We start from the raw sequence: 25,650 nt of genomic DNA on the forward strand, positions 1-25,650 counted from the left end.
TTATCACTATGAAGGTAAACAATATCACATTTTTAGGATTGATTTTGGATCATTCATAATGTAAAATGTCTACTTTAAACAAGGAACTATATCGGATTACTCTCTAGGCAATTGAATCAGGTCAACTGGACTTGGTTTTTGTCTGTGTCTGCGGGCTAGTCAGACTTGCTGCTAGTCTCTCGAACTGATGAAGCCACTTGGATAAGGAGCGAAACGTCTTCACAGACAAAAACCAAGTCCAGTTGACCTGATTCAATTGCCTAGAGATGCCTTTGACCTGGACAAATGAGAATTTGCACAGACTCATCGGATTACATCATATTGCACTGAATCGTACCGAATCGGATCGAATCGGATCGGATCGGATCAAATCCTACCGAATCGGATCGGATCGGATCAAATCCTACCGAACCGAATCGAATCGGTTGTTTTTAAAATGTATCCTTCCTGAATCGTTTCGTACCCCATGTATCTAGATACGTATCGAATCGTCTTATAGTGGAGAGATGCACACCCCTATCTATTTATTTAAATTTTGCTGACGTATTGTGGAAAGGTTTACGTCAAATGCTGAATATGCTATGCTATTAGTTCATGTTCTGACGAAAAAAAAGTGATGCACACCGAAAATTTGTTTTTGTTTGTTATTTGCTGTGTCATGTTTACCTTATTTAGTGATCATTCCAGTGGTGCATCACGATTTAAGATGATTATTAGCATTCCTAAGAAACAGGTTTTGATGGAAGGAAAACAGCGACAGTCGGCCACAGAGCTGGAATCTAAACCTATACAGCTTTGTATTCCCAACAGTCTCACACTGTACGTCATGCAACATCATGTGTGGTCTTCATCCTGGAAACATGTTATCTGATAAAACTGGAAAACTGCTCCTTGAACAGGTATCTATTTGAAGCCCATTGTACCCCACCACCCTTCCTCGGCATCTGATACTGTCCCCTCTCTTTTATTTATTGAAAACAAAAGTCTCATGTGTGGTTGTACTGTTTTAATTTCCATCCAGTATGGCCTTTAAAAACCTCCATTCACAACATCCCTTGAAATTGACAAAAAGAAATAGTTCAGGCTGAGTAGTAGAAAACTTACTGTCCTTGTTTGATCACTAGTACGTGAACAATGCCTAATGTCTTGTGTAACAAATAAAATTAATTAAACTATGAATGAAATGATAGAAAAATAAAAAAGCACATGGCAAACCTGGAAAGGCCCCGATCTGGATTTTTTTTGAAGATGCAACTGTGACACTGAGGTGAGTAACGTTTAGTTATCTACACATACATACAATAATATTTTATATACACTTGTACTAAAAAAATACAACTTACCGAATGATGATAATTACAAATGGGTCTAAAAGGATAATCTGATAAATAACTTGTGAGCTGAGTTGGGATGCAAGATGTTTTGGAGTGAGCGCGAACTGCCGCAGCACAAATGGACATTTTGTAGTTGCCATGCGACCGAGAGAACATTGCATCTTTGTCACAGATACAGAACACAGAGCTTGAATTCAGTTCAAATTCAGTGATGGAGAAAGCACAAAGGCACCATTCAGACATTCACCATATTCGTGCAACCATAAATCTTCATCCTGACTTTTATTTTTCACTGCAGTCTGTCACGCCCTCTTCTCCTGTTTTGTAACCACACCTGCGCTCCTTACAGAATCTCTTTCGGCAACCGGTGACATGTCATTTCAGTCCAGTGAGCTCCCAGTTTTCCTTTGTGTGATAACCATGCCAAGATGACTGCTGTGATCTGAGCTGTGCAACAGAGAGACGCCGAGGTCGAGCTGACTCAGCTAGAATTACACATGATTCACCACGTAGCTCTCGTATGAATGACCCAGTAGTCTCTTTATCTCTGCCTTGGACACCACCCAGCACTTTCCTGTGTGGCGTTTTCTCACCGAGTCTTTCAGCGTCTTGTCTTGCAAGGTGACTGGCATGTGCTCTGATCCCCACCTCAGGATCCCCCTGGCTAATATCTCCTCCCTGTTGGCTCGATGCGCGCCTCCATCCAGATGGTCTTTTACCACTGTCACACTTATGTCAGCATGCTGAAACTGGCCTGCAGGCAGATGAAGGACATAAGAAACTATTTGTTTATATATATATATATTAAGAATATTGATGACTCATGCTGCACAAAGGCGTGTACCAAATTTTCATCCAATGACGTACGCCTGCATCTCTTCTTCACCTTAAGCTGGAACATTTATTAGTATTTCTTTTTACTAGCTTTTTTATTTTTATTTTATTTCTTTTTGCTTTTTTTATTTTTATTTTTTACTAGCTCATTTATATTTATTTATAAAAACTACTTTATACACATTCTTGATTGGTGAAAAGAAACAAAAGAAAAACTATCCAACTAATATTCGCATTCCTGGACGAATCTTGGCCTTAGGCTGGGAACCACTGGACAGTACTAGCTATCTGTATATTCAGTGATTCAATGATTTTCCTTTATTAGGATTTTGAGATTTTGAATGCATAGCAAATGTAAAGTATTTTGACAGTACTGTATTACTGTACCAAAACAAAGGATCCGAGCCTTCCTTCCACCACTGGGCTACAAATCGCCAGTGGGATCTGAGTGTTAATAGCTGTACATACCCAGTAAGCCTTGGGTTGAGTCAGAGAGTCCCCGTCCATCTGTGATGTAAAAACCCAGATGAGCCATCTGCAGGTAGCTTGGGTGTTTATAGCGGTGGAATAGGACCAGGAACCGCACGCCCTTGGCCAGCTCGATCCAGCAGCTCCAATGGTTGTCCACGGTAACCGTCACACCCTGCCTCGTCACCGATCCCTGCTGATTGATGGGAAGGGTATCCCGTCCTTCCCCTTCCACCACCACAGCGTCCAGTGACAGCGTGATCATTATGTCGCCAGAGCTGGCTGAGGAGATGGTGAGCTGGTCGAAGTAGGTTCTTGGTCGCTCTTCTACACCTGGCTTGGAGGGAGCCCCCATTAGGTGGCCATCCACGATGATCCCTAGAAAGGGAAGAGGAAGGGGACACGTAGACATTTGTTAATACATCTAGAAGACATGGTAGACTAGAGTTATTACTGCCCTGCATACCTCTCTCCGGGTCCTCCAACAGTCTGAGAACATCATTAGCCCTGCCGTCAACTGTGAAACACAGGTTCTCATGCAGCTTTGGTAGCTGAACCACAAAATGAGGATCTCCATCAACTATAATAATATTGAGGAAAAATACAAACTGAGTACACAGACTACTTAAAGGATGGTATAATTACAAGCAAATAAATAAAAAATGTCTTGACCTGAAGAGGAGAAGACCCTGAGGGTGCTCATTCTGGATGGAGGTTCTAAAAGCACAAGACATTCAACTAAAGGACAGTCCTCCTCACTCCCAAGCACTGAAACCAATGAGAGGACTAGACATATGTAGCAAGCAGCTTCTACAATAAATGATATAATATTTAAAGACAAGGCACTCCTTAAATACTTACCAAATGACCCAGTGTCCGTGTTATCGTCCCCTGAAAATTAAGCAGACATGTATGTGACGTGAAACTTCTCAGGTCTGAAAAAGTACCCAGACAGCAGAATGACCTCTGATAAACACTGAAAACTCACAGGCATCATAGCTGAGGTCGTAGTCGTAGTCATACGTTGCATCGTAGTCTGTTAAACAGAAACAACCAATGAGAAAGTAAGCTGCTTGCCAAAAGACTGATGATTGATGATTAATCAATACTCACCTTTCACAAGGTCAATATCTGTTCGACAGAAACACATATGTAAGATTATGTCATGTTATAACAGATGGCTGTCAGAGTACATAGTCAGATTTAAACAGTGGGGGGAATACTGCATTGTAGTGCCTATAAAAGTAGCTGATGAACAGTGTGTATGCCAATTTATTTGACTTTTATAGGTTACTTCTCAGATCAGAAATGTACACTTAATAAACACAAACACAATCTAGATGTATGAGAGCATTTCCATCTAAAGATAGATTCTCCCTCCTTGAGGGGCCCAACATTTAGTTGGTCAGCTGCTGAATTGAACTAGCTGTGTATAAGACATATCTGTTTCAGAAGTAGATTTTGCAGTACCTACTTAAATTCTCATGTACTTTTACTTTTTAATTACTGAAAACATGGATATTCTTCTTAAATCAATTTGTACCAGATAATATGCATTTAAAAGCTCAGATGAAAACAGATTTGCTGGTATTGTAAAGAAGTTCAGTTTTACCTTTTCTCTGAATCTGAATGGAAGTAGAGACATCTAGTGGAGAAACATCAAACACTCAGAGAGGAACGATAATACAAAGTCTGCAGCCTTAACACTCAGCTTGTAACTCTCCTCTCAGGCTTTGTAAATCTAAATCAGAATGTACCAAAGGAGAATAAAGTGTATATTTTACCCAGGAGCCCTGCTGCTTCCCAGAGTCGAGGTCCATCGGTGACCCCGGGCATGGGAGCGAAGGTAGCTGACAGCAGGGTGGCAATGTTCAGGGCTGTGTCAGCCTCTGAGTTTGAGTTGTTGACCTCTACTGCCGGAACCGGGGCCGGGGTGGGAGAGGTGAGTGTAGGAGATGGCTCGTGCAGCGTGGTAGGGATTTCAGGCTTATGAACATCTGGAGCAGATGTGGTGCTGTTCTCTGCCTCTGTGGATGGCCCGGTCCCTTTGGCAGGAGGCTGAGGTGTCATCATTGCACCGTGCTGTTGGGTGAGGGGTTTCTCGGGCAGGGGTGCAGGGTCAGTTCTGAGTGGGCGCGAGGTACTGGAGGTGAGTGTGAGCACTGTGGTGGTCGGTGAAGGGGTGGTGGTTTTCACGGTGCTGTGCGGGTGAGTGGAGAGTTTTCCAGGTGAAGGAGGCGGGGCTGTTTTTAGAGCTTTGAGCAGCGAGGTGGGTATCTTTCCAGCTGGAGGAGGAGCGGCAGTTTTCGAATCGTTTTGGGAAGGACTGGGCTTTTTACCAGATAGTGGCGTCGGGGCAGTTTTGGCAGAGCTGGGACTTGAAGTTGTAGTTGCTTTCTTGGATGGCAAAACCCCTGTTTTTGCTAAGGAGGTCCGCGATGAGTTCTTTTTAGGTTGTAAGGTATTTGGAGGTGGCTGAGGCAGGCCTGGTTTTGTTTTGTTAGGCTTTGAGTTGAACGGTGAGCTGGGCTTCTTCACAGCACCAGCAGCAGATAATCTGGTGGTAGCAGTAGGTGTTGCTGTCGTAGTTATAGTGGCAGCAGTGGTGGCTTTCGCAGTGGTTGGAGTCGCTTCATCTGCATCTGGCTTGACTACGACTAAAGAAGTGACTGGTGTTACAAAGTTATACTTGAGGGAGAGGTTGGTGGCTTTTTCTGCCAGTAACCTCTGAGCTGCGGGGTCTGTTGTATTCAGTTTGGCCAGTAGCAGCTCTTTAATGGTGAAATATGCCCAGAGGCGGTGCACAAAGCTGGAGATTCCTTCTAAACCTCCCGAACAGTCATGTGAATCTGAACTCACATTTCCTTTTGCGTGGGAAACTGGAACATCACTCTCCAACTTCACACGTTGCTTTGAATCCGTAGCCGACACTGACACCTTTAAATCTCTGACCCCTGGTTTAACCCTCCCAGTCACAACCAACTCAGACCCTTGGAAGTAATTTGGGAACAGGGAGCGGGTGATGTCAAATGCCTGATCATCCAAGTACGACAGCTGGATGTCCGACAGCAAAGGGCTGGCTACTTCGTCATAGAAGCCCTTCAGCTGCAAGGCTGCATCTGCATCCTCATACACCATCCTGGCTACACCTTGGTTATCCAGAGCCAGACGTTTGAGCAGAAGGAAGTCTGCATCATCTCCAAAGGCAAGGCCAAAGAGAGAGGCTGAGCCCAAAGCCTTCTTGGCGTTACTGAGGATGGTGTCACCAGATGTTACTCCAATGGTCGCTTCCCCATCAGTAAGGAAAATGACCAGAGGGACACGGTGGGACGAGAGGCGGCTGGAAGAACCAGAGGATGGAGGGTTGACAAGCTGGGCAGCTGAAAGCAGAGCTGCATTGATATTTGTCCCTGATAGAAGAGAGGGGAGGAAGAGAGACAATCCGTGTTAAATGCGCAAAGCAAACTAAGATTAAGACACTCAAATCTGAGTTCAATAACAGATTTTGACTCACATCCTTCGGCAATTATCCTCTTCACAAACTCTTTAGCGTCTCGCACGTTCTGCCGAGTTGCTCGCACCGTTCTGCCTTTCTTCCAAGCTTGAACCTTGTCTGAGAAGGTGATGATGTTGAAGTGGTCTCCCTCTCTGAGGTCCCCGAGGATGGTGGTCATGGCTTGCTTGGTCTACTGACAGAAATGATTAGAATTATATTTTAGCAGGTTTTCTCATCTTTAAACATTTTGTGCGACTCTAAGCTCCTGGGGCTCCATGACCTTTATCCACTTTACCTGCTTTATCTTGGTGCCTATCATTGAGCCACTGACATCAATGACAAATATAACATCCTTTGGAACCACAGGAAGCCCTCTGGGTGCAAAGTAGTGTACGAAGTAGCCATCATACACCTGGTACAGAGCGACAAAAAAGAGACAGCTGAAGATTTGTGACAAATATTGTGTGTGCATTACAAGCCAGAAATGAATGGATGCTGCTGACCTGGACGTCACCCATGAGGTCTCGGAGGTCCACATCATACTGAATAATGAAGTCAGCGTTAAGACCTTTGGGGGAGATCCTGCTCTGCTGCTGTAGAGTCGGACTGTAGTGAACACGAGCACAGCCAGCGCTCTGATCCACACGAGTGGAGGCAGGAACTTCTGTGTTTCCTGTAGGAATGAAGAACGTGGTTGCTCATACCCTAGAGAACTGCCAAGACAAGATATCCAAAGATAACAAGATCTGCCAACCAGCACCTCTAAAACTCCAACAGCTGTCCATTCAACCTTCTCTTGAGATTTCAGAAGCTTTCTAAACATCCAGTGACAGATACCAGGTAGTGTACTTTACAACAGACACTTCCACTTTGAAGGTTGCACAGATCGGCTTGATTACTCTGTCAGATTTTACCTTGAGCTGTGTTGGAGAGCAGTCGGCTGGTCTTAAGAGGAAGGACCTTAATAAAACTAATGCCTGTCCTCTCTGTTATACAAACATCCAACGAGAGGTTCTGTACAAGCTGTCCAGGCCTCAGGCCCAAGCTGAGCTCATAGCGGCCAAGTCGACGAGGTAACAGCTCCTCGTAGGACAGGAGGAAGGACATCCGAGCCCCTGATGGCACGCTCACAGCCACACGAAACTTCTCAATTTCCCTCTCTCTGCAGCATCACGAAGTAAATGAGAAGAAATGTCAGACTAATGTTAAAACACTGAATTGAAAATGTAAATGTGTGACACTGAAAATGAAACATGCGTGCAAGAAACATTTTTTTTTTTCCTTGGACTGACTTGGTAGCGACAAGCCCGGCTGTTTTTCCTTGCTTCTTAGCAGCGTCGTAAATTTTCCTGGCAGCAGCTCTTTCCTTCACCTGGGCCACGTACACCTTGCCATTGGAGGTGCTGATGGGACAGAGGAAACGGGAAGAAAAACAGCTCTCTGTGTGACTCACAGTAGAGATATTATGTTACAGCCGCAAACACTCCCAGCCCGCGTCGGTTTACTTTATTTTATTCCTTGTTTTTCCTATCGCAATCACAAAGCTTCTTCACAAACAGCCATCATGCCTGTTTGCAGATGTGGAGGGGAGGTGGGGGGTTCACAAACAGGGCGAGTGGAAAAGAGTAATTTCCTTCTGAAAACAGCATTGATGAAGAGAGATCTTGCAGACAGATGACACTCCGGGGGAGTCATCCCCACCAAAACCAGCGCTCAGAAATGGACGCCAGTTCGCACAGCGAACTTCCACTTTGACTCTGGTGACGTGACAAGGTGCTAAATTAAGGTCAAGTATTTTGAACATATATATCCACGCAGAGAAAAACATCAAGGGCTAACTAAAATAAACCTAGAGGCTTGAAGCGGGTCTTGTTTGAGACACAGAGCAGAATGGCATGAGAGAGCAGAGTGGAAAATGGAGGCGCTTGTATTTATATGTGTGGCTGGCTGAGAGGGGTAAAGGAACGGCTGTACACCAGTGACACACACACAGAACACACAGTTCTCAGTTTCACACACAGAAATGCCCAAGAACTAAGTATGCCACACATTTCCTCTGGGTATTAGGTGAAAGGTAGCATGCAGCTTTTTGGTGTGTGGAAGAAGAGAAATGTGACAGATTATGGTTATAAAAAAAAAAAACCGGTACTCAGATGCACTTTAAAGTCTATATCTAGGCAGCTATACGTGCAGTGGGTGCAGGAATGCGTGTGCGTGTGTCTGAACTGGCAGAGTGCCTTAGTAAACTGTGTGGGGGTAGAAAATGGGGACTGGGCAAACTCCTGTCATTTTCTCTATTAACTTTCTGACTTCCATTCACAAAGCCCGGTATTCATCTGCCCTCAGATTCCCCCTCCTCCTGACCTGCTTCCGCTCCCAAAGCCAGCTCCGGGCTCGCTGTTTGGCCTGCAATGTTGACTTATTTGTTTTGTTTATATTTAGCGTTTTTAAAGGAGTGCGGTTTCCAGACATTTTCGTAATCAAATCAAATTATCTCCTCCTCTTTCCTCCTCCTCTTCCTCCTCCGGGTCGTAATTCTAGTTTCTTACATAATTTTATTTCTGGGTTCTGCCCATCAGTAAAACCTCATTTCACGTTCTCACTATGTGGCAGGGAAATGTTATTTCTACAGGAAAGAAATAACATTCCTCTGCCAACTTCAATAGTTTTAACTTTTAACCAAAAACACCTGAAGTGGGTGTGGCGGCTTAAAAAGGAAATAAGATAATCAGATAATAGACAGAGACTTGATGATAATGGACTGTCTTACATGGTGAAGTTGGAGATGAAGGCGGAGGAGGGCAGGTCGACCTCGAAGGCGGCCTCCTTGATGATGGGGAGCTGGTTCCACACTGAACTGTGGACGGTGGTAACAGCATAGCGGGACACCACCGAGCACTTCACGTGGTAGTCTGTCACCTTCAGCTAGTGACATAACAAATACATGTTGTCACTTTAAAGGCAGGAGATTGTTAAAGCACAAGAGCAGAGCAAGACTTTATTCTGAAAGCAGAGGACGAGAAGAAAGCTGAAAGCCACAGCCCCTCTCCTCCTGTCCACGTCGAGCCGAGGCAGATCAGGAGCCCGTTCAGCCACGGCCTCAAAGCGTTCAGGAGGATCTTCTTTACCAGCAACTATCAGGCCTCACAATGGCACATCTCCCAATACCGCTAGCCTCAATTGACTGTAACTTGAAAACAGATTCCACATACTGCCATCTGATATAACCTCCTTGCACATGAGCTGTTCAAAGAGTTGCTCAACGTACTGAAGATAGCGGGTGGGTGATTTCATATTATCATATTTACTATGTAGAAATAACAAATCTGCTTGCATACAATGTATATTATCTGTTGATTTATGTATTAATACGTCAGGTGTAAATACTAATACATATACATCAAATGCACATTACAGTATTTCTTTTGTCTTGTTATTCTAGTGCTGCTGTGTCACCCTGAATTTCTTCTACATGGGATCACTAAAGACACAGCTTCTCCTCTCCTCTCCTCTGCCACCTTAAACCACCCTGAGTTGCAGTCAAAAACAAATGATAAACCACACACGCAACAGGTTTTTCTTATTTCCCCTCATGTCACGGTTTGCCCTGACGAGTCAACTAAACGACACAAAGCAGTTCCCTGCATGTTGTCTCTGCCCTCCTCTTGTTTGCTTGGGGAACGCTGGCGCCTGCTGAGACCAATCTGGTCAGCGTTGGCCACATGACTGCAGTACGGGGCGACAGGCAGGAGCGAGGCAGCCACATCAGGCCTCCTACTCGCTGGTATTTAGGAAAGCTGTGGTTTGTGCAAAACAGGCAGAATTACTGCACGTCGTCTGAGGGGGAAACCACAGTGGAGCTACTGAAGGTGGGGTTGTTTGTGACTTTGTATGGAGCAGGACAAAAGCTGCACAGCAGGTAGATCCACAGGTTATGATACTTATGATATGATCAGTCTGCTTCTCTGCCGTCAGAAGAAAATGCGTTCAGTTTAATCTACTGTTTTCTGTTTGGAAGGGAGCTCCAATTATATGTTAATAAAAAAGACAATTGACCTTTAAATTACAGGACAAAGACATGAAGGACACAAACTCACCACTGGTTTTGTTGGTTTGCTTTGACGTTTTACTCTCTGCAAAAGAAACAAGGCAGCATGTCAAAACTGTAGGAAAGTGCACAATTTCTTAGAATCATAGTTTTTTTTATATAATCTCCACTATCAGGCCGTCCAAGATTTTGTGTCAAAATAGCCTGAATCAAAGCCATTCATGAATGGAGGGGAAGTGCAACTGGCAATAAATGCTTTCACTGTACACAGGGCCGGCGAGGGCTGCACGGTTTGGTCTCAGATGGTAATTTTGCGCACAAGTCATTACTGTGTCAATACATTACCAAACATCCTGTGGATTGGAGGGACTTTAACATAAACAAATAACTTTAAGAGTGGAAATTCCTCAAAGGGAAACATAAGAATAAATTAGTCTGCCTGCGTGACACACTGTAAACTCATGGGGCAAATAGATGAAGTTACAGTAAGATCAAATCATTTTAAAAATGTGAGGTATATTCGAGTTAAAGTTCTTATTCTGTTTCAGAAATTTGCATGAATTAAAAAATACATATAATATATACTCACCTGTAAATGAATATCTGTGCCGAGGTGCGCCTCATATTCTGCAGATAATCCCTCTTGCAAACACAAAGTGAAGAAAACCAGAACGCACTGACTTCTCAAAAACAACATGTCCATGATGGTTTTGGGTTTTGAGTGTAGAAAATCGTCCGGTAGTCTCACGCTGGGTGACTGAAGCCAACAACGCACGCACCTCACATTTTACGCAGGTTACTTTTAGCAAGGGGCCGTCTTTCTCCCCTCCCTCACTTCACCTCAATCCAAACGGCTCCACTGCGGCGATGAAGTTACGAAGAAGTTCAGTAAGAACGGTGTTTTAGTCCTGGCTGAAGTCTGGAGGTGGAAGAAAGCAGCTGCCAGTTTGTGTCCATGCGTACTGGAAACTTCGCGCACTGCTGCCACCGAGCTCCATGAGAAATGAGGGATTATTAACCCCTGCTCGACTATTTGCGGAAAATACCCCGCTACCCAAACACACCTCTTCCTCCGCTGCCCTGTAGGAGGGCTCTTAAATCAGAGCTTGTTGTTCTTGTTGTTGTTTATTTCCTTCCCAAAATGCGCTCCTTCACCAATTAAGACGGGCTTTCATAAATGAAACATTTCCTGACATGTTGGAGACATTTCTTTACATTATTTATTTACTTTGTTATCTTTCAAACTCACCTACATTTTGTAATCTATACATTACAATTGTTGCAGTTCAAATGTACAGCAAGTGCTTTGTTTGTTTGGGAGCTGTCCACGGTGCTGACTCCTAATACAGTATCTAGATTACCAACAATATCATCTACCATCTGTACATGTGCATGAAGGCCTGGGTTAGAAACACAACCTCCCTACATGTGTATATGTGTTTTTCTTTTGGCTTCAAGACACAAGGAGTTGAGTCTATGAATCTTTAGTAAACAATGTGACAAGTAAAAGAAAAGCAAACCGCATTCAGTCAGATAAGACACAGAAACATTTCCTCAACACCTTTAAGACAGAATCAGCTTTTCCTGTAACCGTAGCAACGCATTTAGTTTCACATGACCAGTAGCTACACTCTTTATATGTGGTCAGGAACGGTCTGCAGAGCTTCCGTTGGGTCTCTGTTGATGTTGACGTTCTGCAGAGACAAAGTTGAAGAATAACAGATGATGAGATGACTTGCGGCATGCTAAGAGTACAGAACAACACACAGGTGGCAAAAAGTCTGCCAGCTTTCTTGCTCATGTCAGCTACAGTACACAGCATCGACTTTAAAGTTTGCTGCTAACTTTGGCAAATATGAGCTACCTGTCATGCCAGGCGGCAGGAATCCTGAGTATGTGACATTAGGGGAGAGTTCACCGTATTGTTTATGAATCCAGGTTTTCAGCAGGAACCGAAAAAGACAATTTTTGCTTTAATTTAGTGTTTGTAATCACTAAAGTGTAGATAACTCTATCAGAGGGGTTCATTCTTGTGTCAGTATATGTTACATCCTAAATAAAGCTAAAACAAAAGTAACTGCGCTGAGAAAATCCTACAGAAATCCCCAAAACCAGCTGCTCAGTGAGAAAGTGAGACAGTTTCACTTCACGTCTGATGTTCTGAAATCAGAAGCTGAACAGATGTTCATTGAGCTGATATCACATCTACCCGGGGAGACTCTTGAGGATGTCTGAAACTTATGGATGTGGTGCATACCTCAAACAGGCCTAGTCCCTTTAGTTTTTGTGATACCATGCCCTGGATGACTGAGAATCTTCACGGACGTACACAAACATGTATGTACATGTATGTTCTTTGCATCCAATCACACAAATTACCACCACCGACTGCCTGCTGTCAGACGTAGTTAACGTATCACAGGTTAATAGATGGCAAAGCTGAGTGTGTATTATGAGAAAAGCTTGTGAGAACTCACCACTGGCCTCTCTCTGTGTGTGTTGACAGCTTCAACGTTGAGGAAAAATGACTCGACTTTACACCCTTCAAGTGAAGAGAAAGGCAGGCAGTTAGAGAAAAGCTTTGCTATGTCATACTTCCTAAATACTGCCACCTACCGTAGGCTATTGGTGTGAGTTTGAGCACAGTGTGAAGGGGGCATCTAAGATAAGGCAGCTCACCTTTGGAGGGAAAGGAAAGTGAAGATCATGCAGAGCGTTTGTGGAATTAAAAGAACACTCATTCGCTGCAGAGCCTATTCTCATTTTGTACCTGCAGGTTTGTCTAGGAAGTAGGCCAGCAGGCAGCGCATCACAGCTTGGTGGCAGACAACCAGAACGTTTTCCTGCCTCTCCAGCTCCATGATGACCGGCTCCAGACGATGGACGAGATCCTCGTAGGACTGGAGGAGAGACATTTTAAAAGTTCATCAGTAATTCAACAGTAGAAGCTCTTCAACTGACCAAACCAAACATTTGTTCTCATTTTCTTACAACATAATATCTGTCAGGACAAATTTGAGTAGGATAAATGTCACTTGACCAATACGTCTGATATCTGGGAAGTTAGAAGGGAACCAGGAAGACTAGCATTGTAGTAGGGAAACACAATCCACCTACCAGCATCTCTAACGATAACTTTTACAAATGCAGTACAAATGTAATTTTGTATTCGCCACCACACTCTGAAGAGTACTGTTCACATTCATGGTTACTTTGCAAAGCAGAATCTGTGCACAACAATAACAACAATAGAGTTCCTCATGGACTGAAAGATAGAACTGTGTTTCTGCTCTTCAGTGCAAACATGAGTTTAACTTTCAATGGTAGGTTACTAAAAAAACTTAAGTTATATTTTACTGGTCAAATAAATAAAAAACATCACATTACACTTGTGGAGCTGTGCCTACCTCACCCTTGGGGTAACGATAACGATACTTGTCCTGGTCTCTCAGTGCAAACTCGTCTGGGAAGTTCTCCTGAATCTCCTCGTAGGTTAGCTCCTCACACACACCCTGAGTGAGAAGAAACTACATAAACATCAACTTGAACTGAACAAGTGCAATGGAAATCATTGGGCGCTCATTACTCACACCTAACAAGGTAAAGAGACAACAGCCATGCCAATCACTCTTTGAGGCTGAACTTACAGTACATTTCTTCATCTGGGAATCCTGAGTGTTTGTACAATACTTAATAATAAAGTTTGGACCTCGCATTCATTTGGATACCCCCACCCCATAGCAATGACACTCCCTGATGGAAGCAGCCATCCACAGCAGGAGGCACAAGGGAGACCTATACAAAAGACGTTGTCTAAAAACCAGCACTGCTGCATAAAGCATACACCCTGCACATCAAGCATGGAAGAGAATCAAGTGGTGCTGCTGTTAACCATGATTCACTGCAATCGCCACTGGAAAAAAATGATGAGTAGTAGTAGCAAAGTCAATTCAAAATACTCAAAATACAAGAAATATATTTTACCAGCTATTGCAGAAATCTTCAGCGCCCCCAGAAAGTTCATGCAATTTTGGAAAGTACCATAAGTGCATAACTGCCAGCCAGATTGGCATGTTGATCCGTAGATTTACAGCAAGTTTTGTTTACATTAATTTCCCCATGAGACAATGTAAGATGGTGATCTTGGTGCGTTCTGATCTGGAGCAATAATCTGACCTTTCAAATCAGCAAAATTAGGCCGGATTTTAAAACTCCTAGAGTCTGAGCTCAGTTTAAACTGTCTCGCCGACTGAAATAAGCCTTGTGTCGCCCTTCACCTGAGGGATCATATTACAGTCCACAACGCAGAGATGTACTTCATAAACTCACAGCATCTATCTCATTGAGAGCCTTCCACTGTTCATACTGGACTCCCAAAGCCTCTGCAGTCTGGATGGTCCTCTTCATGTGGCTCGTCCAAACCTTCAGGTCCCTGATATTCTGTCCCTTGATGAAGGTCGCCAAGGCACTGGCATACTGAAGACAAAGTTTTACAGAAATGTTTTACTGCTTTTACAGTGAACCCAGTGAACCCAGTGAACCTTGTGGCTCGGTCTGCTCACCTTTTGTCCTCTAGGGGATAAACCAGAATCGCCACCAATGCGACCCAACAGGTTGAGTTCGCTCTCTCCATGGCGGCTCAGGTAGATGGATCTCGGTGTGACATGGATGTTCATGAGGTAGTAGACTATCCGGCTCTGAATGTGGTCCTGGACCCGGTTCACCAGGTATCTACAGCCCACGTCGAAGATCTTTATGTAGGAGAGTTTCCTGATCAAAGCCATGGCATTAGAGAAAACCGACTTTAAAAACAACTTTAGCAGAAGTTAGGAGAAAATGTCATCTATTCCCCTTCTTATGATGACGTGAGGAAAAGCATCATGGGTCGTACCTGTCTCTCTCATCATCTATAGGAGCATAGTGGGCCCTATAACACTCGATGCGCTGGATGAAGTCTTCCATTGCTTCATCGATGTCACGATCAGCGTAATCTGGACTCCCAAATTTGACTTGCTTTAAACAAAAGTCAGTTTTGTAGTTCAATTAAGAACCCCACACACCTTTTTTGCTAATATTCAGGAATATGTTTCTTACCTTGATATTCTCTGCAATGATTTCTGGGTCGTCACAAATTGATTCCACAAAGAACACCTGCATCCAAGAAGAAAAGCCTGTTGGGGTTTTACTTTTTTGTGTTTAAGTCTTAAAGCATAGTCCAACACTTTACAGCTAGCCAGTCAGAAGTTACTCAGTCTGGAGTGTAAGCAGAAGTCTGGAGTGTAAGGGTCAAGGTATATTCATTTTCTTTGTTAGTAATAGATGACAAGATCAATACCACTCTTTACTCGCTACAGCCAGCAGGTGGTCAGCTTATCACAAAGAACTTGTCTTCAGGTAGCAAAGACATAGTCCTAGAACATAAGCCACATTTGCTTAAAAACTCAACAAATAACATGTTAAATAGTCAGTTTTAGAGCACTGGTGGGCAGATTATGTCAACATCAGACATAACTTGACTCTTTCTGCTTGCAGTCCTTGCTAAGCTAAGCTAACTGGCCACTGGTAGCCATATAATATTTGAACCTATGCTGAAAGTGGGGAGGAAACATGCAGGAAGAATGTATTTAATCCAGCCAATGAGAAACGACCAGATCAGGTGTTTATATTAGGCATAAATATTCCTAATAAACGGATCAGATCAGATTCCAACACCCCTCACAATCTGATTCCTTCTGATCGGGCCAGTCTGTTTCATTATTACACAGCCACCGTCACTTGCCTTGTAGCCCTTCTCCCTGGCAAAACTAACGATGCCTGTCCTCCTCTCCCTCGTGGTGTTAGTAGCATCAAATACCTGCATGAGACAGGACACAGAGTGAAGAACGTTTATACTGAAAATTTAACAATAAAGCATCTAGACTTTTAATCTTATAACGTGAAGGACAGTTGTTGTCTTACTCACAGCTACTTGTCCCTGTTCCTTTGTGAAGTAGGCAGAGACGTCTTTTAGCGCGGCTGCAGCACAGGCCCTAAGAGAGAAGCAAAAACTTGTGTAGGCAAAGGAATAAAAAATGCATAAAAAGACTGAATGATAAGGATGAGATGTCCCGGATGACAGTGGAAGACAAAATCCAGTGTATAGATATCTGCTGTGACTCTCATCATTAAGCAGCTCATCTCTGTATTGCATTTACTTGCGGATCCTCATGGCCTCCTCGTTGTCAGGTTTAAAGAACTCGAAGTTCTTGTAGATCTTAACAGCCTCTCTCCGGTACTGGCCCACGTTAAACACTTATGGAAAAGATGGATCGCAATTAACACACACAATTCTTTCATTATTTCATACAGTGATATGTTGAGAACTGACTTTTCGTAGGAACCCCTATCCAGTTCAGGTAGCGAGTCAGCTTCTTGGAGATGTACGTCTTCCCTCTGGCAGGCAATCCCACCATGACAATCAGTGTAGGGGAGTTACAGAACTGAGGCACAGAGGCTGAGAAGAAAACAGACACGCAATAGCATAAGGCTTCAGTTAATTAATTTTGCTCAAGCCGGAATTCAGGTGTTTACTGCATGTGGGCTGCATTATTCAGCAGTCGAGCATCTGTCTCATGTTCAGATGGTCAGTTGAAATCCAGAGTCACAACAACAGAGTGAGGACTGGTGTTTCAGGGCATGCGTTGTAAGGTATCTGGTGCCAAGGTAATCTACATTAACTGAGAGACTAAGAGCTCCACGGCAAGGTTCAAATATCTACATACTAGTGTAGAGACAATTTGTCTACCCCTCTTAGACCGTAGAAAACTGTTCAACCAGCACATAATGCTTTTGCAAATAATCAACCACACTGTTAGAGAAGTGAAGAACAACATTTGTACCATATTGCGCCATCTGGTTTACAATCACAGGGACAAAATACTCTTAATCTCCAAGTGTGTCAAAATGTCCCCGCAGACTCCTACAAATCAGCTCGGCTATACACAACAATGCTCACAATGCAACACAATTATTCAGACCAGTCTGAATCTAAGGTTTTGTTAGGATTGAGTCACTACTCACAAGTATTTTATGAAGCTACAGTAAAAAGAAAACTTTGTGATTAAATATTCCTGCTCATGAATTTCCACACAACCCTGACATTCTTCCAACACAATTATCTGTGTGTCTCTTACCCAGTTATAAACCAGCTGTTGCATGCTTCTCTGTACCAACAATGGCAGTCATTTCTAAAGTAGACTACAGGGTTGGTTGCCAGCTAGCTGTACCCTCAGAAGTTCCCGGATGCCCTGTTTGTGTCCATACTGGGACAGGAGAGTGTCAGCCTCCAGGCTGTTCGATTATGAATGGATCATGCTGTGTCAGGAAAATGCTCAAAGGCCCATGTCAGACAGTGAACAGAGAGCCAACTCAGACCTCGTCTGGTCCAGGATGGCCATCATCCAATGGCTGATTCCTCTATCAATCACTTCCTTCCTGCATCTCCTGACAGGACTGAACTCAAACCCATGACTGCTAGTAACTAGTATTAATGCACACAATGGCCATATCAACTGAAACATGAAAGTTAACATAAAGGCAGAATAAAGACTATGACAGAGAAGATAATCTAATACAATCTCTTTTTTTATTGCACTTACATCCCCTCCTGCGATTCAAGCTACATCCCATCCATGGCACCCAGATCTTGAGTAGAGGAGTCTGTGTGAGATTTTTCTGCTCTGTGGACATGTTAATTGTTAACGCCATGAGAACTGGGTGGCAGGTGGAGGAGTGAACGTCACAGTTCTGTGATCTGCATGTGTGTGCTTCACTGCACTCAGTCTACTCCAGGTCAGCTGACTGTTGCTAAGGAGAGGTACTTGGTAGGCAGGAGGGGGGAGGTCCTGCGGCCACACTGCCTGTCTGCCTCGCCGTCTGTTGGTTTAAGAGGCCCGAGTGTCAATCTGAGAAGAGCAGCACTTCTCCTTTCTTACCACTAGAGGGCAGTTTATACCTTTATCTTAACTATGCATTCTCCATGAAGTAGAGTTAGGCTACAGTTCACTGCGCGAGTAAAAGACCAGATTCTATATCAGTACTATGCATTCAAAAATTGTGTGGATTCTGTTTAGTTGATCAATACATTTAGCTAAGTTAATATATTTTCCTCCGAATATTTGTTTCATTGGCGTTTCTTTGGTATGATTTCTAATCGTTTTCTCTTATGGAGGTTTTCGTGTTTGGAGCTGGTGCTTAAGAAGCGCGCACTTGAACGCCACACATAAACCAGGCGTTTCCAATCTGGACTGCACCATCTAGAATATAGAGGGGGAGAGAGGGTATTGCTTTCTTTTGTATTTTATTTTATGTTAAGCCTAGTAACATTAATTGAAGATTAAAATATTTGTTTTGAAGTTATTGAATTTAAAAGGGTAAAAGGTAAAAGGTTTTAATTTAAAAATCTCTTTGTTTACATTTGTAGTTTCTTGGTTAGGTTGTTTTTTATTTTCAACCTTTGCATCTTAAAGATGGTTTAGTCCAAAGGGTTTTTAAGATCATGTATTAAGGTGTTCTGACGCTTCCTTTTTGTCTGTGGGCTTGGGAACCTATAAGTTCGTTAACACCCAGCATCACTGCTGCTAAGTTGTATTTCCCCTGAACCTTTTGTTTTTTTGTATTAACAACTATCAGAGCTCTGAGTTCTGCTGTGTCATGGTCATTGTTCATTCAGTATGTTCAGGTAGTCAGCTGACCTCATTCTTTGGGCACATAATGTTGCTGAACCTAGACCTGACCAACTGCAGCAACCCCAGATCATAGCACTGCCCCCACAGGCTTGTACAGTAGACACTAGGCATGATGGGTGCATCACTTCATCTGCCTCTCTTCTTACCCTGATGCCCCCATCACTGTGGAACAGGGTAAATCTGGACTCATCAGACCACATGACCTTGTTCCAGAGTCCAATCTTTATGCTCCCTATTGAAGCCTTTTTTCCAGTTAGCCTCACTGATTAGTGGTTTTCTTAAGGCTACACAGCTGTTCAGTCCCAATCCACTGAGTTCCCTTCTCATTGTCTCGTGTGGAAATGCTCTTACTTTCACTATTAAACATAGCCCTGAGTTCTGCTGTTGTTTTTCTTAGATTTGATTTCACCAAACGTTTAAGTGATGACCACATTTCTTCCTCAAAGACGATGGTTCCCTACTATCCTTCCAGTTTTTAATAATGCGTTGGTCAGTTCTTAACACAATTTTAGTAGTTTCTTCAATGTCCTTAGATGTTTTCTCTGCTTGATGCATGCCAATGATTTGACCCTTCTCAGACAGACTTTCCCATGACCACGGGATGTGTCTTTAGACATGGTTGTTTAAGAAATGAGAAGCTACTCATTGCATCAGTTGGGGTTAAATAACTTGTTGCCAACTGAAAGATAATCACCCATGCAGTAATTATCCAATAGGATTCTCATACCTATTTGCTTAGTTAAATGCAGGTGGCGACTTTTTTTTTGGCCAGACATGTTCTGTAAACATGTTGTAGTCTAAAAGTATTCTAAAAGTGTAGTATATGTGTACAAACACCTCTCTATGCACATAGAAACCAACAAAACATCAAGGGTCATTTTAGTGTTCATACCCTAACCATACACAACAGAATGACCACAACATACATAAGAACATCACAACCAGTAAGTCACGTAACACAACCCCCGAACACCCAAACTGCCCGCAAACTCTCACTTATACGGACAGCCAGTCACAACATACGCCAATACAATAACACAGAAAGCAAATTAAATACGATACAACCCCCAGATACCTAGCCGCCCGCAAACTCTCACCTATGGGAGCAGCCAGTCACACACACAACAACACAAACAGCAAAACATCACATCACGTAAGACCCAGTCCCCAGATACCCAACCGCCCGCAAACTCTCACCTATGTGAACAGCCAGGCATCAGCACAGACAGTACAGTAAAACATAGACAATAGAGTGTGTGTATGTGTGTGTGTGTGTGTGCGTGCGCACGTGTCTTAATGGTCACAACCCTGATTTACTTTCAGCCAGTGTTTTACCTTATTGTTAAATGTTTTCAGTTCTGTTTGTGTTTTTAGTTCTATCGGTAAGTCGTTCCAAAAACGGGTTCCTATTACTGAAAAACATGACTGGCCGAAAGAAGTTTTGCACCCCTCTACTGTGCAGTTGCCACCCACTGCTCCCCTTGTGGCCACGCTCCTTGCCTTTGTTTTCATGACAAATGGACAGAGTACAGAGGGCACCAGATTATTTGCGCATTTAAAAATTATTTTAAGAAAAGAAAACTTAATAAAATTGTCAAAACTTAATATTTTTGCAAAATTAAACAGTGGTGTGATGTTACTGGTTTCTGGTCCATTGTTTTCAGTGCCTGTTTGTGTAATGATTTGACTGGATTGACGGTTGTCTGGGAGGCTTGTCCCCATACAGTTTGCATTTTACACAAATGTATTTGGAGTAAATATAGATAAACATTTAACCAGTGTGGTAACCAGACAGAGGGTGTAAATTACAACATTCAGTTAAATGTTATCAGCAAGAGAATCTTGTGTGTGTTTGAGTGTTTACACCTCAGATCACACAGCTGTTTCACACTTGAGATGATGGCACTGATGGTAACTTTTAACCACACATGATGGGTTTATGTGGCCACCTATACTACATACACTGCCTGGCCAAAAAAAAAAGTCGCACTCTAATATTTCATTGGACCGCCTTTAGCTTTGATTACAGAACACTTTTGCTGTGGCATTGTTTCGATAAGCCGATTTATTTCCATCCAGTGTTGGATTCATTTTTCACCAAGATCTTGTATTGATACATCCCAATGATTTGACCCTTCTCAAACAGACTAACATCTTTTCCACGACCACGGGATGTGTCTTTAAACATGGTTGTTTAAGAAATGAGAAGCTACACATTGCATCAGTTGGGGTTAAATAACTTGTTGCCAGCTGAAAGATAATCACCCATGCAGTAATTGTCCAATAGGAGGCTCTTTACCTATATGCCTAGTTACTTAGTTAATACTTTTTTTTGGCCAGGCAGCGTATGTTTCATAAAGCTTTATGCATCTCTCTGTGTGTGCTGTCTGTAGGCAAGAGTGTCAATCTTCTCCACAAGACAGCAAATAAACCCTTTCCTATAATAATAATAAAAAAAAAAACCTGCTTGTTTTAGTTACAGCACTTCAGCAAATGCACTTAGTTATTTGCACTGCTGCCTTTAAATGTACCAATCAACAATTTTCATAGACAAATACTGAAAATCGCTCATGATCTCGCAGGGCATTCTATCAAACAATCAAGTCCCAGTACTAAAACCTTATTGTCACTCATTCCATTGGCTTCAAACAGAGAATATCATGCACCCAGGTTTGGCAACGTTTAACACGTTTAACAACCAGTGCTTCCTGTTATGGTGTAAACGCAACCATTAAGAGGCAGTATGCGCTATTATATTGAGCATTTTCCATGCTGGGACTTTAGCATGTCCTCCAAAAGCAACGGCCAAGTAGGATTTAGGTTTTTCATCACACTTCTTCTTCCTCTATTTCCCCTCTCTCGTGTGCATACTGTACATACTGTAGATGTACACATAAAAGCTTAAAGGGATAGTTTAGCTCAGGAGTTCCCAAACTTTTCCATGCCAAGGCCCCCCAAACAGCATTAGCTTCTGGCCGGGGACCCCCTTTGCAAACCTACAGACGATACTACAAAATATGTAAAGAAACGTAATTTTTTTATAATGTTTTTTTCTTACTTTTATTCACTATTCAATAACTATTACATTTGTTTAGCATAAGTGCTGCCTCATATTTTCTGATTTTAGTTGGTCAGGAGTTCTTATTTTTTATTTTTTATTTTCCTTTGGTCTCTTTCTTGTCAAAAACCTTTTGTGTTAGCTACATGCTAGCTTGAGGGGCAAAGCAGCTTGATAAATGGTGCCACCGCCAGCTCTACACAGTTTATGATGTCATGAACGATGTTTTGACTGGCAGGGAATCAGAAAGATGAGCATGGCAAATAACATTTAGATATGATATATTATTAATAATTATGTTTTATGATAATGATTTTAAAAATAATTCGATTATATTTTATAATAATGATTAATAATTAGATTATGTTTTATAATAATGGTTAAAAATAATTCGATTATATTTTTTTAATTTTTCTAATTTTTTTTTCTTATCTTCCCTCCACTTGTCTGAGGGCCACCTAGCGCCCCCTGGCGGCCCCCACTTTGAAAACCACTGGTTCAGCTATTTTAAAAGGGGTTTGTGTCAGTAGATGGTAGAGGCTGTACGGCAAACCCCTTGTTATGAAAAGCGGTGGAGTGCTAAACACAGAAGCTGGGATGTGGCTGTGAGATTTGGGGTTTTAATGCATCAGAAAACACCACACACACACAATAACAAACCAAGCAACCAATGTGTTTCAACTGATCATTGCTTTGCACTTGTCTGGTGGTTTTGAAGAGGACCAATATATATGTCAATTTCTTGTCAAGCTGTGATAATCACTCTATGGCGTGCACTTAGCTTCTCTATTTCTTGTACATTTGTCCATATGCTAATATGCTAATTTTTACATTTGTGCTATTTTTATTTTATTTTACTAGATTTTATTTTACTTATTTTTTATTTCTATTTTATTTAATTTAATCTTTTTTATCTGAGGTTCTTGAGAGTGTTTTTTATGTACAACTAAGCTACTGTGACCAAGCAATTTCCCTTGTGGATGAATAAAGTTTATCTAAGTCTAAGTCTAAGCCTTATATTGATGTTTTAGGTGGCAAAGATACGTTTTCTGCTGACCCCATCTACTGTAGGTCATGGTCAGTTTCTTCTTTGGGGCAATAGGGCCAGTGTTTGGCTCACGGTCAAAGGCTGTCGCTGTCGTAGATTGTCTGTGTCAGCTCCAGATAGACTCTCACATTAGGGCAGTCCTTTTCTCAGACCTTGCAATGCAATCTATATGTGTTCCAGGAGGGATTACACTAAAATGCGGTCACTACGTAACTTTTTTCCCCCCCTAGCAATCAAGACATTCCTGCAAAATGCAGAAAATCAGGAACATCTGAATGCACAGGCCATGCTTCATGCATGAAGAGGGAACTAATCATTGGCATAAGAAGGCAAGTGAACACTTTACTGGTTAAAGGCAAAGATGACCAAAATTTCAGAATGCGTAAGTAATGAAATTCAAATCTTAAGTTAAGGGAAGACACTTGTTATGTTATTCTGCTGTTGAACCGAATCTGGTGATTGTGCATAGTTGGTGTTTCATTAGTACTAAAGTAGTTAAAGTAGTCTTTACATAAAAGCTGCTGTTAATTTACCCAATAATCAGGTCATCTTAGACACATAGTGACATTGTCCAGCATTGCCCTCCCTGAGAGATTTGTCAGGAGCTGCCACTGACTATGGATAAGTACCGCATACAGCCAAAAATCAAAGAAACTATCCCTTTATTAAATTTAAAACATAACACAGTGCGAAGTTTCACTCTATTTACTCCGTGACACAAACTGATGAAACATTAGTGCACTTGTTTTTCTCAGAGACAGGTTGCAGGATCTGGGGATCTGGGCCTTTTACTGTCTCATGAAGACACTATTTTATCACTCAAGACAAGAGTTTATTATCTGCAAAAACTGATATAAACATAACAAAGCAACCGCTGTCAATCAAAAAACAGGCAAGCTCTTCTTACATGCCAGTCTGTTTCTTTGTTATTTTTTAAAAAAGGAAGTTGTTTGTTGTTGTGTAAGCATGACAACACACTTTATTTTTGCTCTTTCTTATCCCTGCTGCACTCAGTCAGCATGAACATATCCTTGTATCATCTAGTAGAATCTGTTATGCAGGGTTTGTTTTTCTGTGTGCTTTTATTGCATGCTCTCTGCAGAGGGAGATCTCACCTGCGCTGTCACATCTGCGGAGCCTCACGTGTTCCAGTTGAGGAAGCTCCATTCTGTGCAGCAGTCCAGCGAAACAACCAGCAGATCATCGACACAATCGACGCACAGGATTATGTGCCCTGTGGCAACAGAACTAAAGCTTTTTAAAGAAGCTGAACCTCTGTGCCAAAGTATTCTAAACCCACCCCCACCCTTCTGAGCCCTCTCCTTTTGCGGCACATGGATATATGATAGCAGAGCACTGGGCTTGTCCTTTAATGTTTGCCAGGGCCAGAGTTCACTACATACACACGTCGAAGTAGAAGCAGCACTTAGTGTGCATCATATCGAGTGCAAAGGTCGCTGAGAAGGTGATTGTTGCTGAACACTGAGACATTTATGCTTACGCACCGCAATCACTGGTTATGTATGTTCAGTTTTGCTTCTATTCAGTGTATAAATAATCAGGAAATGGTTTCTTCTACTATATTCTGACCTAATTAGTATATATAGTATGAAGTATGACTTAACTTCAATGGCTTGAGCTGATTCTAATTAGAAGTGCATTAGTGGAAATCAACATCATTTAGTTTTGTGGATCTATATGAACAAGAAAAAACTGCTTACAACTTTCAAATGCACTGTAAAACAGCACTGACAGCCTCTACATTGGCGTTGTTCCTAGAGAGTCTTTGTTCTTATCTGAAAAACAACAATGATTTCCAGACACTGAACACCAACCACCAGGAGCTGCCAGAATTAGCCAGAGACATGACGCACTGTTGAATCTATTTACTGTAATAAAGTACAAAACGTAAATAAAGTATGTGGTCAGTTTTTATATATATAATATCTGTTTGCTAAATGATATATGTTTGTCTGCCAAACAGGCTTGCAGAACAGGCAGCTGTTTTATTAAGCAAGACTTTGGTATCTTTGTTGCATCAAACTACAGCTGCTGATATAAATGTAGATTAGATTACTTGACACCACAAAGATGCATTTATTTTAAAAGCTGAATGCCTCTTTTGTTTGAGCTCATACGTTTACACCACAGCCACTGTCATAACTAGGCTGTGGGTTTGTTATATCCTGTGTACGTGGACAGATTTCAAACCAGGTCATTGCTATATCTGATTCTGAGCCGGCATATATATTGTCATGCTATGCTTTCTTGTATTAAGTCCAGTGATAGCAGTTAACCAATATGTCCAACATCAGATGTCAAAACACTTTGGAATGCGGTGCCAAAACAGTGTCAGTGTGTCCCATGTGTAAAGTTTCAGACTATTACTAAACTTACCTCAAAGTCCGACATAAATTTGTTTTTAGATAACTTTTGTTCATACAGCTATCCATAATTTTAACATTTTCTCCAGCTGTAAATAACTTCCTTATTTGTTTCATTGTGCAACAAAACAGACCATGTGAATTATGCATGGATACTGCTTGATCTTTGTACAGGCCACCATTTGTATTTGGTCTTGTTGAAGAAAAAATACAATCCAAGTCTAGTTCCAAGTTTGCTGAAGTGGTGCAAGTTT

The 25,650-nt window shown here is 42.2% G+C and overlaps 2 protein-coding genes across 3 annotated transcripts; both read right to left on the minus strand.

The window, feature by feature from the left end:
* Nucleotides 1–1,825: 1,825 nt before the first annotated feature.
* Nucleotides 1,826–10,967, minus strand: itih6 (inter-alpha-trypsin inhibitor heavy chain family member 6; the record flags this gene model as incomplete). Its single annotated transcript, XM_084553670.1, has 17 exons — nt 10,770–10,967; nt 10,230–10,265; nt 8,903–9,057; nt 7,425–7,535; nt 7,047–7,294; nt 6,636–6,805; nt 6,428–6,544; nt 6,151–6,322; nt 4,421–6,046; nt 4,249–4,281; nt 3,750–3,767; nt 3,625–3,672; nt 3,498–3,527; nt 3,309–3,404; nt 3,103–3,216; nt 2,637–3,014; nt 1,826–2,088 (listed from the first exon to the last, which is right to left on the minus strand). The coding sequence occupies exons 1-17, from the start codon at nt 10,881–10,883 to the stop codon at nt 1,826–1,828; spliced, it is 3,729 nt and encodes a 1,242-aa protein (XP_084409796.1). The 5' UTR covers nt 10,884–10,967.
* Nucleotides 10,968–11,814: 847 nt separating this feature from the next.
* Nucleotides 11,815–24,552, minus strand: LOC311494731 (6-phosphofructo-2-kinase/fructose-2,6-bisphosphatase-like; the record flags this gene model as incomplete). 2 transcript variants are annotated; one of them, XM_084553931.1, is made up of 14 exons in its annotated part: nt 24,128–24,552; nt 16,548–16,673; nt 16,375–16,471; nt 16,143–16,209; nt 15,960–16,034; nt 15,275–15,331; nt 15,072–15,193; nt 14,743–14,950; nt 14,510–14,656; nt 13,588–13,692; nt 12,951–13,080; nt 12,797–12,859; nt 12,658–12,722; nt 11,815–11,874 (listed from the first exon to the last, which is right to left on the minus strand). In XM_084553931.1, the coding sequence occupies exons 1-14, from the start codon at nt 24,177–24,179 to the stop codon at nt 11,815–11,817; spliced, it is 1,374 nt and encodes a 457-aa protein (XP_084410057.1). In that variant the 5' UTR covers nt 24,180–24,552. The 2 variants fall into 2 exon arrangements, with proteins under 2 accessions (XP_084410057.1, XP_084410056.1); XM_084553930.1 differs by lacking the exon at nt 24,128–24,552 and adding an exon at nt 17,818–18,241.
* Between the last annotated feature and the right edge of the window lie 1,098 nt (nt 24,553–25,650).

Source organism: Chelon labrosus, assembly GCF_963514085.1.
Source record: "Chelon labrosus genome assembly, chromosome: 10".
NCBI classification, from domain to species: Eukaryota; Metazoa; Chordata; class Actinopteri; order Mugiliformes; family Mugilidae; genus Chelon; species Chelon labrosus.